Genomic DNA, 18,917 nt, shown 5'->3' with positions numbered 1-18,917 from the left:
ACACAACTGAGCCCCTACCCACAGGGGCGATGGTAGTAGTGGTGGAGGGGGTACAGGTGTGTATATGCTGTGTCTGTGATGATTGGGGGAAAGGGGTGGAAAATCTTTAGGGAAGGGTGTAGAAGGCAGGTGCCCTATGATCCAGAGGGAATGGTTCACTGTGGCCTTCTGAGGCACCATCCCCTCAGCACCCCAACCCTGGGTGCTCCCCTAGAGTCAGGCACCTGAGCTAAAGGAAACCAGATGGGGATAGCCCTAAAAGAAGCCAAGCATCAGGCAAATCAGAAGTTTAATAAAAGTGAAAAAAATTATAATACAGTGGGCTGCTTTAGAAGGTCTAATATGTTGGTCAGCCCAACATACGGACTCCTTGTGGGTTCTGGGAGGTCACGGGATTGGTCCCTCACACCCTAAGATTCACTCTTCTCACTTGTCTTGTTCCCACAGGGGAGGCCTCTGTCTTTCTGGTGTAATTTTTGACCAGGCTAGTTCTGAACTCCCTCATCCTGTGAGGAAACCTGCCGGAGTCTGACCTTTCCCCCCTGGTGATGATGTTCATTGACATTGTTTTCTCAAGTCCACACCTCATCCCAGGTTCTGAGGTTGGAAGACAGGTGAAAGCCTGTTTTATGGAGAATAAGAGCTTGGGGACGTTGGGGCCTCCTCCTTAGGAGACAGCCACTGCTCCCAGGGGCTCCTTGCTCCTCCCTAAAGTCTTCTGAATCCCGCAGGCCCATCTGTCTTGCAAAGTGTTCAGGGATACAGAATGCCTGGGCACTGGTAACGAGAGGGGATCCAGAGTCTGCGCAGAGAGAGCCGGGCCAGCTAGGAGGTACTGCTCCTCCTCCGGGAGTGGAGAGCTTTCCTCTTGGCGATGTCCTCCTCTGTGTCACTCTCACAATTCCTCTGGAAAAAGAAAAAAAAGAGGCCCAGGGCAAGGGGGTCATGAGAGGCCAGGGACAGGGTTGTGCTGGGCAGCCCGGCTGACACACCTGGGCCAGGGGCCTATAAGCCAGGGAGGTGGATATTGAGGTGAAGGCTGTTGCTCTGTCTGGAGTCTTGAGGGGGATGAAGTAGGGATGGGGAGGGACTTGAAATGGGGCCAGACCAATTGCCTGGAGGCCCCCTTCCCAGGAGGAAGGAAAGCAGGCAGCACGTCTAAGAGAAACCAGGCACCAGGAGAACCCAAATCATAACAACAATCAAGATAATATCTGGTGTTTGTTGTAGCTGCCACGTAACAGTTGACAGGTCTCCCAAACTCAGCCTGGAGAGAATGGGGGGCAGGGGTGAGCCACAGGGACCTCCCCAAGCTCTGATGGGCCGCTGCCCCACACCCACTCTGCTCTGACTGGCTCAGGCTGCTCTTCTGGCTTTTGTGCTCCATCTTTATGAAAGGGGAAAAAGAGTAAAGTGTATTCCATGGCTGAACCAGAGTCAAGGCAGCCATCCTAGAGATCACAGTGCCTTTTTTATTCAGGTCATATCAGTCTATTCAAAAAATTTTTGAAGATTTTATTTATTTATTGGTCAGAGAGAGAGCACACAAGCAGGGGGAGTAGCAGGTAGAGGAAGAAGCAGGCTCCCTGCTGAGCAAGGAGCCTGATGCAGGACCTGAGCCACACATGAGACCCCAGTCTAAACAAATTACTAAAATTCATTAAGAGAGGTACTAATCCAGAAAGACTTCAGTGTCTCATAAATACTCGGTTGTTAGATGTTCAATTTTAAGGGTGACTGAACAAAAGAACTTATCATCATCATCATTATTTAAAGGAAACTTCCTCTGAGAAAACTATATAATAGATGTCTAGGACCCAAGCCTTCCTTTTCCACTTGTAGAATGAGGCATTGAGCTGATGGCACTGACTGTTTAAGTAAAAAAAGGCTATATTCAAAAATGTGTGCACAAGGACAAACATTAAGAAAGAAATTTACAGGGGTGCCTGGGTGGCTCAGTCGTTAAGCATCTGCCTTTGGCTAGGTTATGATCCCGAAGTCCTGGGATTGAGCCCTACATCTGGCTCCCTGATCCACGGGAAGCCTGCTTCTCCCTCTCCCACTCCCTCTGCTGTGTTCCCTCTCCTGCTGTATCTCTCTCTGTCAAACAAATAAATAAAATCTTTTTAAAAAATTAAGAAAGAAATTTACATTCTTTCAACGATTCTCTGGTCCTGTCTTCCCATGGCCTCCATCATATCAGAGCAACTCACTTGCCATGTGCTTTCCTGGAGCTTTCTCTCTCTCTCTCTCCTTCTCCTGGCCTAAGCCAGTTGGAAATCCAAGGTCAAGATTAACTTTAGCCAAGTACATCCTGGACCAAGCCTGGCTATAACAATAAAAATAACTCAAGCTCTGCTGAATAGCAATTTTTAAGCATGAGTCAGAGCCAAACAATGAAAAAGTAAGCTGAGGGAAAGTCTGCCTGTCATTAACAGGGATTTTCAGAGGGAAAGTCCAGTCCCCTTGAACAACAGGTGAGGAGAGCCATCAGAGAAGGGACACGGCTTTGCCAAAGCCACACAGTTGCTTGGGGCCTCTTGTGCCACAAATCCTCAAATCAAGGGTAAGAACCAACAAGAGCTTCGGCTAACGAAAGTGGACCCCAGGACCTGGCGCAGAGGGAGGTCCCGGGATGCAGCCCGAGCACTGCATGTCCTGGGACTGTTCAGGGCTGACGGCCCCATCCGTCTTAGGCAGCTGCCCTTCCTGTGCCATCCCAGACACTTCTGGGGTCTCCCCACTTTGATGAGCAACAAGGAGCATCCGTCCCGGGGACCTCTATGGCCGAAACACTAAATGCATTCAAAAGCACTTGGCACTGTATGTTAGACTACGGGGAGATTTTACACAATCACAACTGTGAATACACACTGAGCACTTCTAATGCCAGGCTCTAAGGATAGGTCCTCATTTAGACCTCGTGACTACTCTACGAGGTAGGAACTGTTGTTAACCCCATTTTACACAGGATAGCATTTTGGCACAGAGAGGTTAAGTCATTTCCGCAAGGTCACACAGCTAATAAATGGCCAATATGAATTCTGAAAGTCTAGTTCCAGAGGCCATGCTTCTGATCAGAGTAAGTTCATTTTAAATGTACATGAATAGTTACAAGCTAGTCAAATATCATCTAAATATTGTTGTTGTTATTATTGATGGCAATCAATAATAAAGCAAAACAGAAATGGACAAATTGAAAGACAAATATTAAGCTTCCATTCTACAACAGATCTTTGGATTGTGAGGAATATATTTTGGGTTGACTCTGGTAGTTGCGTTATTCAGAGCCCTCAAGGTCTCCAGCAGGCCACAAGTCCTCAGGGAAAGACTGGGGCAGTAAAGTCCCTTTGACGGTCCACTAGGCAAAGATTCAAGATCCTCCAGAAGCCCATGCTGCCCCCTTAGAGTGCTCCCCTCCCAGGATTGCCCCAGAAGTCCCCCTGAACATGCAGCCTCCGCCAATTGCACAGTGCAGAGGAGGACAGGACGAGCGGAACCGGTGGGAAATAGTTAGCACCCACCTGATCCCTTCCACCCCTGAGCTCCAGGCCACCCTGCCCAACAAGAGAACTCTGCATTTCCCTACCAGATCCTCATCTGGCTGCAGGTGCACCTTCTTCATCAGGGAGCGGGTGAGATGGTTGCACAAGGAGACGATGCTGAAGGAGAGCTGAGGGAGAGAAGAGGAGAGAGGGACTGCCAGTTGAGACTGTGCACAGAGACCCGCCGGGGTCCCCTGCTCCCCACCCCTTAACCCTGACACACCTTCCATCGCCTGCGGACATACTGCTTCTTGAAGTTCTCCAGGTTGACCACAGACTCCCTGCGGACCAGGGCTTGCTGGTTGTCCACCGGCTGGGAGACAAAGCAGAGTTTGGTGGCTGATGTTGGGCTTGGGTCGGCAGCCACCCCACTCTCCCCAGACACATAGCATCCTTAGCCTGACTCTGCCACCTCCCCCTAGGGCAGGGCATGCAGGGGGACATCGCATTGAGGCCAAAGGTTGCAGAGGTCTCAGCTGTTCCAGAGATGCCCCTGGGGCCCCTGAGCTATATTATAACACAGCCAAGACACACTCTGGCTGGGCAGGAGCCATGTCCCCCCAGAGCAGAAGAACGGGAGGCAGGGGCTTCAGGCATTGCTCACTTTGGGGAAGGGTCATCGGACAGCAGTCTAGGATGCCCACTGTGCACTGGGCTGCCACTGGGCTTAGTAAAATAGAGGGCAAATAGGACATCAGGACTCTGTTCACAAGTAAACTGAAGGAAACAGGGGCTTGGGTGGCAGGGGAGAGGAAATGGGATGTAGAGTTGCCTTTCACAGCTTGGCCGTTAAAGCTCAGCTTACATCCTGACTTCAACAACCCTGGCCTGGCTTTGCTAAGCCTCAGTTTTCTCATCTGTATTATGGAGATAGTAGCTTTATTAAGGTAGAGATGACATATTAAAAAAATTGGACATATTTAATGTGCACAATTTGATCAGTCCATTCCCCCTTGAATTCCTCCCTTCCTGTAAAACAAGGTTTTCCTAGATCAAAAGACAGCTTTCAGAGGTTCTATGAGCCTCCCAAAATGGTCTGCAAATTTTAGTGTGTAAACTTATACATGAATCTTGGGGGCAGCATTATTCATAATAGCCAAAAAGTAGACACAACTGAAATGTGCACCACCCGATGAGTGAACAAAATTCCATACAATGGAACATAATGCAGAAATATTATTCATAATATAGTTGACAACAATGCAGGGGTTAGGGCACTGAACCCTAAGACAGTCAAAAACCCACATATAACTTTTGACTCCCCCAAAACTTATCCACTAATAGCCTCTTGTTGACCAGAAACCTCCCTGATAACATAACAGTTGACTGACATGTTTTGTATGTTATATGTTTTATGTACTGTATTCTTAAAATAAAGCAAGCTTGAGAAAATTATAAGGATGAGAAAATACTTTACAGTGCTGTACTGTTTGGAAAAATAATGTGGACCCCTGCAGTTCAAACCTGGGTCCACTGTTCTGACAGATGCTACAATGTGGACGAATCTTGAAAATATGTTGAGGGAAGGAAGCAAGACACAAAAGGCCACACATATTGTATGATTCTATTTTCATAAAATGTCCAGAATAGGCAAATTGATAGAGACAGAAATGAGATTGGTAGTGGCCAGGGCTGGAAAGAAGGGTTGCTGGAAGAGGATTCTGAGGGGGTATGAGGTTTCTTTTTGTTGTGACAAAATGTCCTGGAGTTGGATGGTGGTGATTTTTGCACAATCTTGTGAAGATACTAAAGACTACTGAATTGTATTGTTTTAAATGGGGAATTTTAGGGTATGTGAATTGTATCTCAATAAAAAATTTAATTTAATGGGTGTGTACAGGCAGGCAGTTCTTCCGAGGAGAGCGGATAGAATTCATCCATTCTCGGAGAACTCTGTGACCCCAAGGAAATGAACTGCTGAAGGTGATCCACAGGGGCCCATCCCCTGCGGATTTTTCTCTCTGCTCTGACAGCCTCCTCACAGCAATGCCTCATGTGGCTTCCCAGAGAATGCTGAGTGTCGCAGCTCGCGGGTTCCTGAGTGCTGGTCTTGTCTCTCATCCGTAATGGAGCACTCCTCCATTCTTGATTTCTCATCATGGCCCTCCGCACTGGGGGAGCCGACGCATTAGGTCCCCACACAGCTGGGGACCTAAAATCCAGCAGGAGGCGCACTTTCCATGTCCACCCAATCCTGCCCTTGGAAAGCCCCCAGGTGTTTCAAAGCCCAGTTCAAACATGTCCATTCCCCAGCACAGCTTCCGAAAAGCAATGCCTCCCTCCCCGCCATAACCGAAACACAGGTGGGCTCCCTCAGTATTTCTCCCCAACCTTGGCCAGCTCTGCAGTGGGGCCGTCTCCCTAGCGAAAAACAACTGGAGGGCACAGAAAGAATTTTCTTCATGGTTTTATCAGTGTCCTCTGCCCCACCTCCTCCCCACCCTGAGCATACACCGGTAGGTGCTCAACAGCTGTATCCTTAGTTTCCCCGAGTTGCTGAAGAGACACCTGACACCCGCTCACTGCTGCCAATGACAGGCGCAGGCGCCTGGATCAGCAGCCATGCCACCATGGCTCCCCAGGGCTCTGCCTGGGAGTCAGCACAGCTCTGTGGGGGTCAGGGAGCAGGGAGGAAAGTGTGCATACCCTTGACATTGGAGCAGGGATGAGAAAGCCAGGGGCTGTTCACTCTCCCGAATTAAAACACTCTTTGGGCCAAAGAGTGAGGAGGAATGAGGGGAGGGGCAGGAGGAAGATGGAGAGGGAAGAGATGAGAAGAGGATGAGGCCACGGAAGGGACCATGCGGCTGATCTCCCCTAGCTCTTTCCTTAATTGCCTCTCACCTCCTGTGCTGCACCGGCAAGCCCAGTCCTGGGTCTAGGTCTCACCTGAGGGCAGAGCCTGATTTTTCCCCGTATCAAAGCCTTCCAGTAGCTTCTTCCCTGCTCTCTTGATGGAAACCAACAAGCTCACCAAGATCCCCAAGGCCTGTACCATCTGGGTCCTTCTCCAAACTGATTTCCTCCCCTTCTCCTTTCTCTTGCTATGGCTCCTCCAGTCCGCTTGCTGGCTCAGGAACCCAAAATCTCAGGGTCTTTGCCCTTGCTCCTTCATACATTCACTTTGTCACTTTGTTCAGTCTTTGCTCAAATGTCACTTCCTCAGGAAGCCTTCCTTGACTACTCTGTATCAAACAGCATCCCAACTGCCCCATACAATGCACTGTGCCCACACCCTACTTCTTCATAACAGGTCACACTACCTGACATTTTATTCTGTACTTATTATTTTTTTTTTTTTGGTTACTCTCTCTCTCTCTCTCCTGCACCTCCCAGCAACAAATATCTCCTTTCCAGAGTGATTTCCTGCCTCCCCAACCCACAGAACATTTCCACCCCTAACTTCACTAATGTCTGCATTCACTTTTGAGCCTCAGGCCTGCCGGGAACCCTTGTACTTTACTTGGAGAGTCTGATGAGGGATCAGCAGACTCTGGGAGAGAAGGGACCTCTTCTTATCCACTTCCTGATCAGCACTCTTGTCAGAATAGAAATGCCCAAACCCCATGGCTGGAAGGTCAACATATAGTTGGGGGAATCCCTTTAATAGGCATCCTATCTTCCAACTGGTCCAGCAGTGCCAGCCATGGAGCAGAGGGGCCCAACTAAAATATGGGGTGGGGTGACCACTCCCAGGGGCCATTAATAGAAGGTGATGCAATTGCTTCTAGGGCCCAGTCTATGTGCTACACAAACAGCACGAACTCTGAGAAGAGGGCCAGCCAGGCATAAATCTGTCAGGCTGGCCTTTCCTGATCAAGGGGTCTCCTTGGTTGCTAAGAGGCTCATCACATGCTGACACTACCATCGAATCTTTGAAAGTCAGAGGCATAAATTCTACAGTGAAATCTGTTCCCGGAAGGAATGTGGCACTTCTGATTCAGTGAGGGGTGTTGGGGGGATGGGGCTGTGTTTGGCTTCTCCTGGCCCTTCCCTCCCTGCGAACACACACTACACACTCAGGTCCTTTGGCTAGAGCATGGGCAATTCTGACCAGACTCCTAGGAGTATGTTTAGTGTCTCGGAAAAATGTCGGGAAAGGAAGCAAGAGGAGAGAACACTGTGGCTGAAGTCAGGTTTTATTTATGGAGACGCAAATGGCCTTGGAAAAGTCCAGCAGGGTCAGCACCAATGTCCACAGAGCAGAGAGATGATATAGCAACTATCCCCCAGGCACATAAAAGGAACTCTCTTTATAAGAAGAAACACTCCAGATTTTCTCTCAGTATAAGGCCTCCTCTAGAAACTGCAGACAGATTGCAACTTCTCAAACCTCCATCTGTGCCGTTTCTCCAGCTCCATCCTCCACAGAAAGTCAAGGACACCTGAGCACCCACTTCCCTCTCCAGCCTAGGTCTGTCTGTCTCCAACCCCACCAATCTCCCCGAATCCAGTCTCTCTATAGGTGGCACCTCCAACTCTCCCTTTTGGGTGCTAGAGCCTGGGCCCTACTGGTTCTCACCTCCCAGTCTTCCCAGGAAAGAAGAAGGTGAAGCTTCTGAGAGCCTGAGTGTCTGCCTCCTAATGCATGGATGGAGAGAGACTGTGTCTCCAAAGGTCATCCTGTACTGAAGAAGCCAATGAAAAGCAGTAGGAATGCCCCCTTTCCTTGCCTGACCTGGTCTCACTTCTCTGAGTTAGGTTTCTGTACTTTTAATCCTCTTTCTAGGACCTTCAGTTTTCTGAGCAATTTTTGGTCCCCAGGAAACGCTTCCAAAGCTCTCCCCCCTGTACTCTTAGAGAAGACAGGAGACCTGAGAGATGTCACAGCCAAATGCTACACATGGACTGTGTTTAGATCCCAATTTGAACAAACCATGCACTGCAACAGGACAACCTGGAGAAAAGTGGGGACATGGGAGTATAAAATATCTATTCGCACGATATCGAGGAATGATTCTTGCTTTTGTCAGGTGTGATAACGGTACAAGAGTAGCATTAAAAAGAAAGTGCTTAGAAATTCATGCTGAAGATGAGTGAAATAAATAAGTCTAAAGTTTGCTTTCAGATAGTGCAGAAACAGCAGAGTGCTGCAGAGAAACAGAGGGGAGATCACTGGCTGTGACTAGCTCACTGCTGCAGCTGGGCAAGAGGTATCTGGAATTCACTGTGCCATTCTAGAGATTTGTGAAAATTTCCCATAACAAAAAGTTCAAAATGAAAACAGCCCCTCTGTTAAATCTCTGTAAATCTCCTCTTTTTTCTCCATTTTACAGGTCCAGGCTCCTGACCCCAATCTGAGCTCATGCCCATCCCCGCCGCCCCCCAATCCTACATGGCATCATCTCAGGCTATAGCTTGGGAAGGAGGTGTTGAGGGGGCGGGGTCCCTCCCTGAGAACACTTCTGTCCCCTGCTGCCCCTCTGACCCTTTCTCAGTCCAAATTCATCTCTACCATTTTCTGGAATACTGGGTACCTCTATTTATGACTCAGCATGGCCCTTCCCGTCTCCCAGCTCGGGGTGTGTGTGGGGGGGGTGGTACCATGGTTCCCATCTGTCCCAGACTGAGTGCTTTATTCAGGGGTTGTCTTGTCCTTATCTGTCACCTCCTTCCAGAGCCAGAGCACAATCAGTATTTGTCCCAATGAACTGGTTCCTTCTGTTCCTCAAATATGCCCACTGCTGGGTCTCCTCTACAGGGCAAAGAATCTTCTCCACGGGCCAAGAGTTTCGCAGACAAAGGAGAAAAGGCCACAGACATTTCCAGAGACAGACAGTGGGGTTGGAAGCAGGCACACAGCCACCTCCCACACGGGCCAGCTATACTGTGTACCAGAGTGAGGTGGGGGGCTACTGTCTTCATAATCACATGTAGGGGAGGCTGGGCAGTACAGGGAGAGGGCTCGTGGGGGAGACCAGCTTCTCCTGTCATTATCACTTCACTGCCACCTCCTGCTGCTGCAGACTCACCGGTTGCCATGCTATCTCCACCTTTTCCAATGCAAAGCTGAGCTATCACATGCCATGCACATTGGCCTCAGCCCAGGGGCACAGGCTCCTGCCTTCCCCAGGTGCCGACTTTCCAGCTTCCTTGGGAGTCCGTAATCTGGAAGATGTCAGCCTCCCCTCCCCAATAGCCCGCGTGGCCTTTGCACAACCGCTCAATACCTGGTGAATGAAAACTCCTCCTTCACGGCTGATAATGGCCTAGCAGTGCTCCCCAGGCCCGCCTCCCTCTATGTACTAGTGAAACATTCCTTTCCCAACACCCCATCCAGCCACCGTCAGCCCTGTCCTGCCCTTGACTCCACTGTTAAAATGCCAGCTATGCCCAGGTGGCAGGGAACCCCGGGTCTCCTCTGGCTGGGCGTTCCACCATTCTCCTTGGCCTCTCCCCTTGGCATCAAGTTCTGATGCCAAAGGGCGATGGGAGTCAGACTGGCCAGGTGAGAGAGGAAGGGCACAGTCCCCTCTCATTTCCCTGAAAGACTTGGGGGCATTTCTCAGGTCATTTCGATTTGTGTTCACAAGCTCTTAGTCACAGAGAAGGGTCTGCTTATAAAACATCTAAATAATAAATAGCTACCAATGACCAGACATGAACCGAGAGAGGACAATTCCACGACTGTGAGGAAAACCACTTCTAGTTCTGACTCCAGCTCTGCGGATGACCAGCTGGCTGACTCCAGCCAGGTCTTGTCCTGTCAAATGCTGTGAAATGATGATGTCTGGTGGTTGGCCGCTCAGTACCTCCCAGCACGAGCAGTGAGTGGCCGATGCCATGATTCTGGACTAACCACTTTTCCCTGCCTGTTCCCAGTCTCCTTCATTCAAATCAGCATCAACGCCTTACTCCTTCAGTGCATTTTATGTCGACCTTCACAAGGAAGTTTAACCTGAGTTACTCAACTAGGAACTTCCTTTCCTTAGCAAATCTGGTTGTATGAGGTCAAGTTCTATTGACACGGCCAAAGGGACCTTTTTTATAGTTGCAGTGTCTTATCTTATGGCAAATGAGTGCATTACATCTCAAGACAGGGCAAATAAGTTCTTGGAGAGACTGGAGACAGGTCACTTGTCCCCAGTCTCCCAGGCAAGGCACAGGAAACGGGGCTTTGCTATCTTCCACTGATTCCAAATAAACACTTTTGTGTCTCCGAACTCAGGACTTCTCTTCGAACCAATGGCATCATATCATTACTGTCAGTCCAAAGTGAAGGCAGCTGTTCCAGGAGATAACCACACCGCTTCTGCCAGACCTCAGGGGGCCCCCAACCTCAGACCATGTGACATCAGATTCTCTGCTTGAGGAACATTCAGATCACACTGATTGGGAAAATACAGAAAGTACACATACGTGAGGACCACCCACCTGGGCTCCTCTTCTCTAGCATTAAGATGAAACACACAGGGGTGCTTGGGTGGCTCAGTGGGTTAAAGCCTCTGCCTTCGGCTCAGGTCATGATCTCAGGATCCTAGGATCAAGCCCAGCATCAGGCTCTCTGCTCAGCAGGGAGCCTGCTGACTCCTCTCTCTCTGCCTATCTCTCTGCCTACTTGCAATCTCTGTCTGTCAAATAAATACATTTTAAAAAATCTTAAAAAAAAAAAAAAGAATGAAACACACATTTCCTTGCTTTTCCTTTTTGCATGATGGCTTTATTTCTGCTTGCCCTCTCAGGGAGGGTGTCCCGGCTTTGGTGGGGAGGTGAGGTGGTCTCCTATCACACCTGGCTTTTTTCTCTTATTTTTGGTATGTAAAATAACAATGCATTGTATATTTAACGAAAATATGGTTTCTTACATTTGATGGAAACTGTTTCTGTTACAAATATTATATGGGATATTTGAAATGATCTAGCATGATAATGGAAACAGAGGTAGGTTTGCATGTAGGTTCTCATGTCTCGCCCCAAACCACTTGCCCTCTGTGTCACTCATTGGCCATCCCCTCCCCCACCCAGCTCTGTAGGTGTTCACTAGCCTGGCATCCATCATGGCTCCCCAAGACTCTTGGGATGAAGGCAGAGCTCTTAAATTTGGCCAAGTACCACTGGTCATGCCTTCTCTCCAGCCACATCTACACCACCTACCCTTACCCTCTCCCTTCCAGCTTCCATGCCCTCTCTACCACCAAGCCCTGGCCCTGACAGCTCTGTTGTCAGGAACACTTCTTTCTCCCTGTTTTGCTCCCCAAACCTCGCCTCCAGCATCACTACCTCAGGGAGGCCTTCCCCGACTAGATCAAACCCCACTACTGGCTACGCACATTTCTTTCATAGCATGTGTTCCACATGCACTCTTGCACTTGTAGAATGTTCTTGATTAATGTGGGAATCCTTTACCTGACTGTGAACTCCATGAAGGCAGGAGATGAGCCTGTTTTTACTCAACACTGTAACTCCAGTGCCAACCGAGTGCCTGGCAGTTGGCATGTGCTCAAACATTATTTGTCAATAGATGGTTGGGTGACCCTGGGCATCTCTGCTATGGAAGCAGAGAGTAAACTCCTGGAGTCGGGGGCGGTTCCCACTGATTGTGGCCTTGGGCAAGTCAATCTCTCTGTTTCCATATCTCCAAATTGGGAATAACACTTATCCTGCCTATCTGATAAGGGTGTTTTGTGAGTCTGTAAAGTCATTTTGAAATGATACCATCTGGTCCCTCACCCCCAAGCTTCTAGCCCAGTGCTGGGCCCACACTTCACCAACACTCTGTCCATATGAGCTGGCTGACTGGCTCCTCCAGGGAGATGACCTCACACAGTCCTCAGGGAGGGGTGCTCAAAGCCTGGGGTCAAGAGGGGACCCCTGAGCTTGTGCTTCCCAATCTTAAACTCTCATAGAGTTTCTCAGCCCTTTCAGGGCTCCAATGCCCTAAGTACATAAGAAAAGGGACCTTCTTGTCGATTCCTTTTGGTCTTCATTCCTAAAACAAGGTTGGGACCTTTGGCCAGAAGGGATAAAGGGAGGGGAAGGGGGAGATCCTGCCCCTTGCCTCCTGCTTGGCACACTGATCTGCAGACAGGGACAGGGCTGGATAGGAACAGCGAACAGCACCCTTCAGGACCCCTTCTTGCGACAATAATCTAAAGCTATGGGCCATTCTACTCTACCTGGCAGAATACATAAACTAGATGAAGTTGTTAACTTTGCCTCTGGAGCTGAACATTACTGTGAAGGTGGACACTTAGAGCAAAGTCTCACTACTGCTTCCCATAGACTTCATCTGTATCAACCAGCTACGAAAGATCTTGAGGATGTCACTTTCCCTCTCTGTATCAATTTCCTCAACAGCTACGTGGAAACAGTAGTAACAACAATGCTAATACCACCCACCTTCCTGTTCACAGAGTTCTTTTAAACATCAAAGACATAAGTGTTCCTAAGTGAAAAGTCAGTGCCAGTAAAAGGTAATATTTTCTCCATGCATTCTAAATCCCTCCTTACATAGCAGGAAAGCAGCACACTGGCTTATTGTTATTCCTAAATTAAGGCAAAGACTCCTCAAGGTCTGCAGTCCCTATGGCACAGAGGTGGGAAGTGAGATGCGAATGAATCCAAGATCACAAATCAATTCTCGAGCATCCCCCTAGGGCCAGCCACCCTCCCTCCGTTGTGGAGGGGTATTGACTCGCAATTGTTTCAACAGCCTGGCCTCTGCCAGCCACCCTCCCAGAAATCCAGGCTGGTGAGAGGAGGTGCAGAAGGAATAACTAGCTAGCACCTTCCTGGTTCTGGATCCTGTGAAGGGGGTGGAAGGCTCTGCTACAGACACACACCCCGTGGGCTAATTCTAGCTGACGTCCTGGCAGGGTGCTCAGGAGCATGCTTCTGCAAATCCTCCGGGATGCATCACGGACTAGATTCTGGTACTCAGGGCTTCAAGCCGGCCAAGGCTTCCTTGCCGGCTGATCTGTCGAGCAGCTCCACTAGGGACTCCCTGGCATCCCTGTGGAACATGGAGCCCAGGCCATCTGTGTTCCTATCCTCCAGCTGGAAGCTGCCTGCCAGTTCCTGGATCCACTGTAGGTCTGCTGAGAGCTCCTGCCTTAAAGCTTCAAACTGTGTCTGCAGATGGTCCAATTTCCTGGCCATGCTTCCGAGGCCCGCTCCTGTGGCCTGGAGGTCTTCTCGAAGGAGCTTCTTCAAGGACTCCACTTTGCGGAACTCATACTTGAGCTGGGAGAGGTCGTGCCGGGCATTCTCGCTCTCCTCTCGGTACCAAGCTTCCTTCTCGTTGTATATGGAGACTAGGGCCTCCACGTCATCCTGGATGGTGTTGTGGGTCCCTGCCAGGGTACGGCAGCCCTGGTCGACCTGTGCCACATCCTCTACTACGCGGGCGAAACGCTCGAAGTTGACGTATGTGTTATTAGGGGGCATGCTCGAGTGGCATTTAAGGGTGTACTCTCTCAGGCGCTTGGTCTTCAGCTGGGTGGGCTCTGTCTTCTGCTGTTCCTGGGCTCTGACTTCTCCTTTGGACTAGTGGGTATTTGGACAGAACAGCCAGAATTAAGTTGATGCCCAATCCAAAGGGCAGTTCAAGGTGCAGGCAGAAGGCACACAAGCAGCCTTGTAGTCATTTGCTGCATGCATCAGGCCACAGGGAGGACCACGGTGGGATGAGCATCCCCACGGACGATGACAAAGATGCTGCCCACATGCTCACCTCAGGGCTGGAGGGCAAGGATCTATGGCCATTAGAGAAGGTCTCCACACGCATAGCATTGAGGGAGCTCACACAGACAAGCAGGCGATAGCCAGAACTCTGCAGGCATCTGCTCAAAGGCAGGAGCAGACAAGACCATGGCTGACTGAGGGAGGTTGAGAGACTGCTCTCCTTCAGGGCCGGCTGGCATGCTGGGCCTCAGCAACTTGGTACCCTAAGCCCGAGGAACTCCCTCACTCTGGGCTCAGGGCCCACTCCAAACCTAGAGGGCCCTTGGCCTTCCCCATCCTTTAATGGGCAGATGAACCTACTCCAAAGCATTCCAGCCCTCCCTGACCTCCATCTTCCACAGGCCCTATCCTTGCCCGTCTGCTCACTTAGATCATCCTAGCCTCTCCTTGAGATCCAGATGAATGGGACATCTGATGATGCCCAGGGAGTGCGAATCTCATCAGTCAGCAGAAGTAGGGCCGTAATCCTGGTCTCCTGATTTGCACCCCAACAAAGTGGGTTTTTTTTTTTGTTTTGTTTGTTTGTTTGTTTGTTTTTATAAGTAATCTCTATACCCAATGTGGGGCTTCAAGGCTTGAACTCCCAAACCCAAGGTCAAGAGTCACATGCTCTATACCTGAGCCAGTCAGACACTCCTGGGCAAAGTGCTTTTAACTAGTATTTTACTGTACTATGCCTAGAAAGCAAGACCCTCCCCAGACTAGTGGCTGGAAGGCCAGTTACAACACAGGTTAGGTGGGGCGTCACCTTCGCGCCCCCACCTCCCCAGAGGGAACAGCCTTGCACTGAGGATGACTGCCTGTCCTCCACACTAGGCTGCCATCTTCGAGTCCTGTCCCCTAAGGTTTCAAGGCGCTGGAGAAAGCTGGCTGACTAGTCAGCGTGTCATCCTTTAGTCAGAGCCCCGAAAGTCAGAAAGAAAGAGGTTTGGTTACAGAATTGAGGTTTCTAATTGTCTTTGCTTTCTCTCTACAACTTGGGAGTCTTGATTTCTGCTTTGAGAATGACAGTGACACGTCCTCTGACAAAATACACTTTGTAAGACAGCCCCAAAGATAAAGTGTTTCAAGGGAGGTTTGTGAAGGCTTCATTTCATAAGTCACCCAAACCTGTGAAATATAAACTTAAACCTATGAACCTATTTGAGCAAACCCAGACCATTTGGCACCCCTGCCTGGCTTTCATCTATTTATGCCCAAGGGTGGGGGTTTCTAGCAAAGGTCTTCCTGTGGGCCCTCTGCATCTGGCCACCCCACCCAGCCCTGGCAATGGATTGTGGACCTCCTGCTCACTGGCACTCCACACCATGCCCTTACCGTGATCCACGGGTGTCGGAGAGCCTCTTGGATTGTGAGCCGTTTCCTGTAATGAGGATCAGAAAACAGTGATGATCCAGGGGGACAGAAGCTGAGAGCAATGGTCTCCATCTTCACTCTTTGTCAGACCCGCCCTGTGGCATTCTTTGACCACTGGATGGGGAACTGGCTGAACTCCCTGCATTCCAGACAAAGTGGTCCAGGCAGACCCCTCCGTAGAGTGACATTACATAAACCCTCATCTTTGGCTGCAAACCCAAAGGGCCTAACAACACACTCTATGAGACTTACAAGTGCTCTTATGAGCTGAGTTCTACACAGACTACTAAGCCTCTGTGCTATTCTATTTGCTTCCCAGATCCCTTCTCAGCCCTTCCCTGCTCTGGTAGGGATCTGACCTAGCATTGCCATTAGAAGGGGAAACCAGGACCCTACTCTTTTGAGGACCCCATTCTGGCTCTCTCTGAAGTCTGTGGGACCAAGAGGACATGGCCTTCTAGAATCTGTAGATCTCATTCCTGTCCCATCTAGTCCATGCTCTGGGCACCCAGCATCTTACCGTTCCCTGCCTACCTCCTTCTTTGACTCTGTAGCCACAGGGCTCTCCCTAGGCCCTAAGAAGGGGTAGGATTCTCATGTCTCCTATTTCTCCACTTACTGACCCCTCTGAGTCTGCCTCCCCCCTCAACTCCCATCTGGATTGGTTTAGAAACTCTGCCACTTTCTTTTTCACAACGCAGAGTACTAACAACTACACGATCACGGCACCACTTTCTTTTTCAAATCCTAGTTCTAGGTGCCTTTGGAACAGACTGGAAAACATAATGTGCCCTAGAGAAATGCAGGCTGACTTCCAAACACGTGTGTGTACGTGCGCACGCACACGCGCGCGCGCACACACACACACACACACACACAGACTAATTTGTATTTTGGCAGGAAAGAAAGCAGAAAGACCTGAGCAAGCAAGATGAATGCCAAGTCTCAGCTAATCCACACTTCTCAGCACTTGTCCAGATTAGACAATGATGGTGAACATGGCAGCCCGTGACAAAGTAGGGACAGACTGACATGTCTTCAGGAGAGGGGACAGGAGAAGGTCAGTACCTCAGAAACCCATGCCTTTCTCTGTTATCTTACCGGGTCTCTTTAACCAGAAGCTTCCGAATGAAGTCCTTGGCCAGCTCGCTAGTCTGGCTGAAGAATTCCTCGTCAAAGTCATAACTCACGGCTGTGATATTTGCTAGCGTTTCCTGCTTCGTGTCTCCCAGGAAAGGGGATGCTCCACTTAGGCTGAATACAGAGAGAGGGAATGTGTGACTGTAGGTGAGTAGAGGGAGTCAGGGCTGAGGGAGTCAGGGTACCCTGACTCGTACTATTGCATGGGGATGGGAAGCTGCTGGAGGCATCAGCTGCCCGCTCTGGGCAGCCAGTCAGCAGCTTTCTCGACTGAGTCCGGCTCAATCTGCTTCATGGAGCTCCCAGTAAGTACGTGATAGAAACTGTGTCCCAGGAACTTGGAAGAGGAGGGGAGAAAACACAGCGACAACTCTTCGTAATCTCAAACAGAATATAACAGAAGACCAGACGAAGGTCTGGGGGAGCACAGGACAGAGGGGACACCCAGTGCAGGCTCCACGGCGGAGCTAACATTAGTATCAGCTGTGTCTTGAAGAATGAAGAGGTTGTCAGCAGTCAGGGGAGATGAAGTCTTCTAGACTCAGGGAGCATCCTGAGCCAAGCCTGAGAGGTGTGGAAACAGATGGGCCATTAGGGCGGGAAGGGTATGTGAGGTTCCTCTGCAGGGTTTGTCAAGAATGTGTCATTCAGATAGTGACTCCCAAATCTACTGTTTCCTGACTCGTATTCCAGCTTACGGGATACCTCTCCCTAGATGTGTCATTGTCACTATGCCCTAACCTCCCTTTATGAGCTCCCTTGCCTTGTTGAGTGATGTCACTCCACAGATGTCCCAAGCTAGAACACAGGGCTCACCTCTGACCCGTCCATCCCTTTCTTCACCACATCTAACCAGCCTCAAACTCTTGTTGGTTTTACCTACTAAATATCTCCTGAAGGCCATCCCCATCCCCACTGTCACTTTCTTGGCACAATGGCAGCAAGGTGCACTGGGAAAATTTTGCTATTCCAGACCTGGATTTGAATCTCAGCTCCTACTCAATAGCTGTGTGAACCTAGGTAAGTTACACAACCTCTCTATGCCGCAGTTTCCTTCTCCATAAAATGAAGAAAATAAAAGCCTCCACCTCACACGATTGCTATAAAGAATAAATAATACGCTGGGGCGCCTGGGTGGCTCAGTGGGTTAGGCTGCTGCCTTCAGCTTGGGTCATGATCTCGGGGTCCCGGGATCGAGCCCCGCATCGGGCTCTCTGCTGGGCAGGGAGCCTGCTTCCTCCTCTCTCTCTGCCTGCCTCTCTGCCTGCTTGTGATCTCTCTCTGTCAAATAAATAAATAAAATCTTAAAAAAAACCAAAAAGAATAAATAATATGCTGATAATGCTCCAGGCAGTCTTGCCCATACTAAGCACTCTGGAATCAGTGGCCATGATTTCTGTCTTTGAACACAAAAAACCTTCTATGACTCCCCATTTTCTACAGGATCACATCTAAACTCCTGAGAAGGACATCAGAAGTTAGTCCCTACCACCTCCTCAGTACACTTCACCACACTTACCAGGCACACTGTTTCCTTCCTCAGTAGACAGCCCTTCCCTCCCTTTCCACCTGGAGAATTAATCTCATTCTGTACAGCCCAGCTCAAATGAATTTCAGTCTCTCCCTCGCTAAATCTTCCATAGCCCCAGCAAACCAGTGCCTTTCCCAGCTATGTCTCACAGAGGCGTGTTCATACACCCAGCGTGACTTTGGTCCCGCCGAGTACGACTTAGCTGGTGGTGTGTCTCCCGACACGGGGAGCTCCAGGCAAGCAGGGAAGACCTCCTTCATGGCAGCATCCTGACTGCCTGGCCCAGAGCCCACCATGGAGCAGGCACCCAAGAAACAAGAAATTGTGTGGGACTCAAATGAGCTACAAGAAGGCTATATGTGCCTGGTACACATTCAAATTCCTCAATATTTCAATATGGAAATCACAGTTCTGAAAAAAAAAAAATCAAGGTTTCGGAGCCATCGCAGAATCTGGAAACATGGAGCAATGGATCCAGTTCTCCTCTGTGTCCAGTTCCTCTGGGACTTTTCAAAAATACTGATCCCCAGGGGCCCCTGGGTGGCTCAGTCCGTTAAGTGTCTGACTCTGGATTTCGGCTCAGGTCATGATTTCAGGGTCCTGGATGGAGCCTTGTGTGGGGCTCTGTGCTCAGCTGGGAGTCTGCTTGAGTCTCTCTCCTC

The 18,917-nt window shown here is 49.8% G+C and overlaps 1 protein-coding gene across 6 annotated transcripts in view; it reads right to left on the bottom strand.

Annotated features, from left to right (window-relative positions):
* Positions 1-272: 272 nt before the first annotated feature.
* Positions 273-18,917, bottom strand: part of DAPK2 (death associated protein kinase 2) — a 118,723-nt gene continuing 100,078 nt past the window's right edge. For all 6 annotated transcript variants that reach the window (XM_082737272.1, XM_082737276.1, XM_082737274.1 and 3 more), the window contains 5 exons: positions 16,686-16,838; positions 15,546-15,591; positions 3,769-3,858; positions 3,590-3,673; positions 273-906 (listed from right to left, as the gene is read on the bottom strand). In XM_082737272.1, the coding sequence (XP_082593398.1) occupies positions 826-906; positions 3,590-3,673; positions 3,769-3,858; positions 15,546-15,591; positions 16,686-16,838 (454 nt within the window). In that variant the 3' untranslated portion in view covers positions 273-825. The remainder of the gene's footprint in view (positions 907-3,589; positions 3,674-3,768; positions 3,859-15,545; positions 15,592-16,685; positions 16,839-18,917) is intronic.

This window comes from Mustela nivalis (genome assembly GCF_964662115.1).
Source record: "Mustela nivalis genome assembly, chromosome: 6".
Lineage (NCBI taxonomy): Eukaryota > Metazoa > Chordata > Mammalia > Carnivora > Mustelidae > Mustela > Mustela nivalis.
The sequence above is the reverse complement of the archived record's forward strand: the minus strand, read 5'-3'. Positions and strand labels throughout refer to the sequence as shown.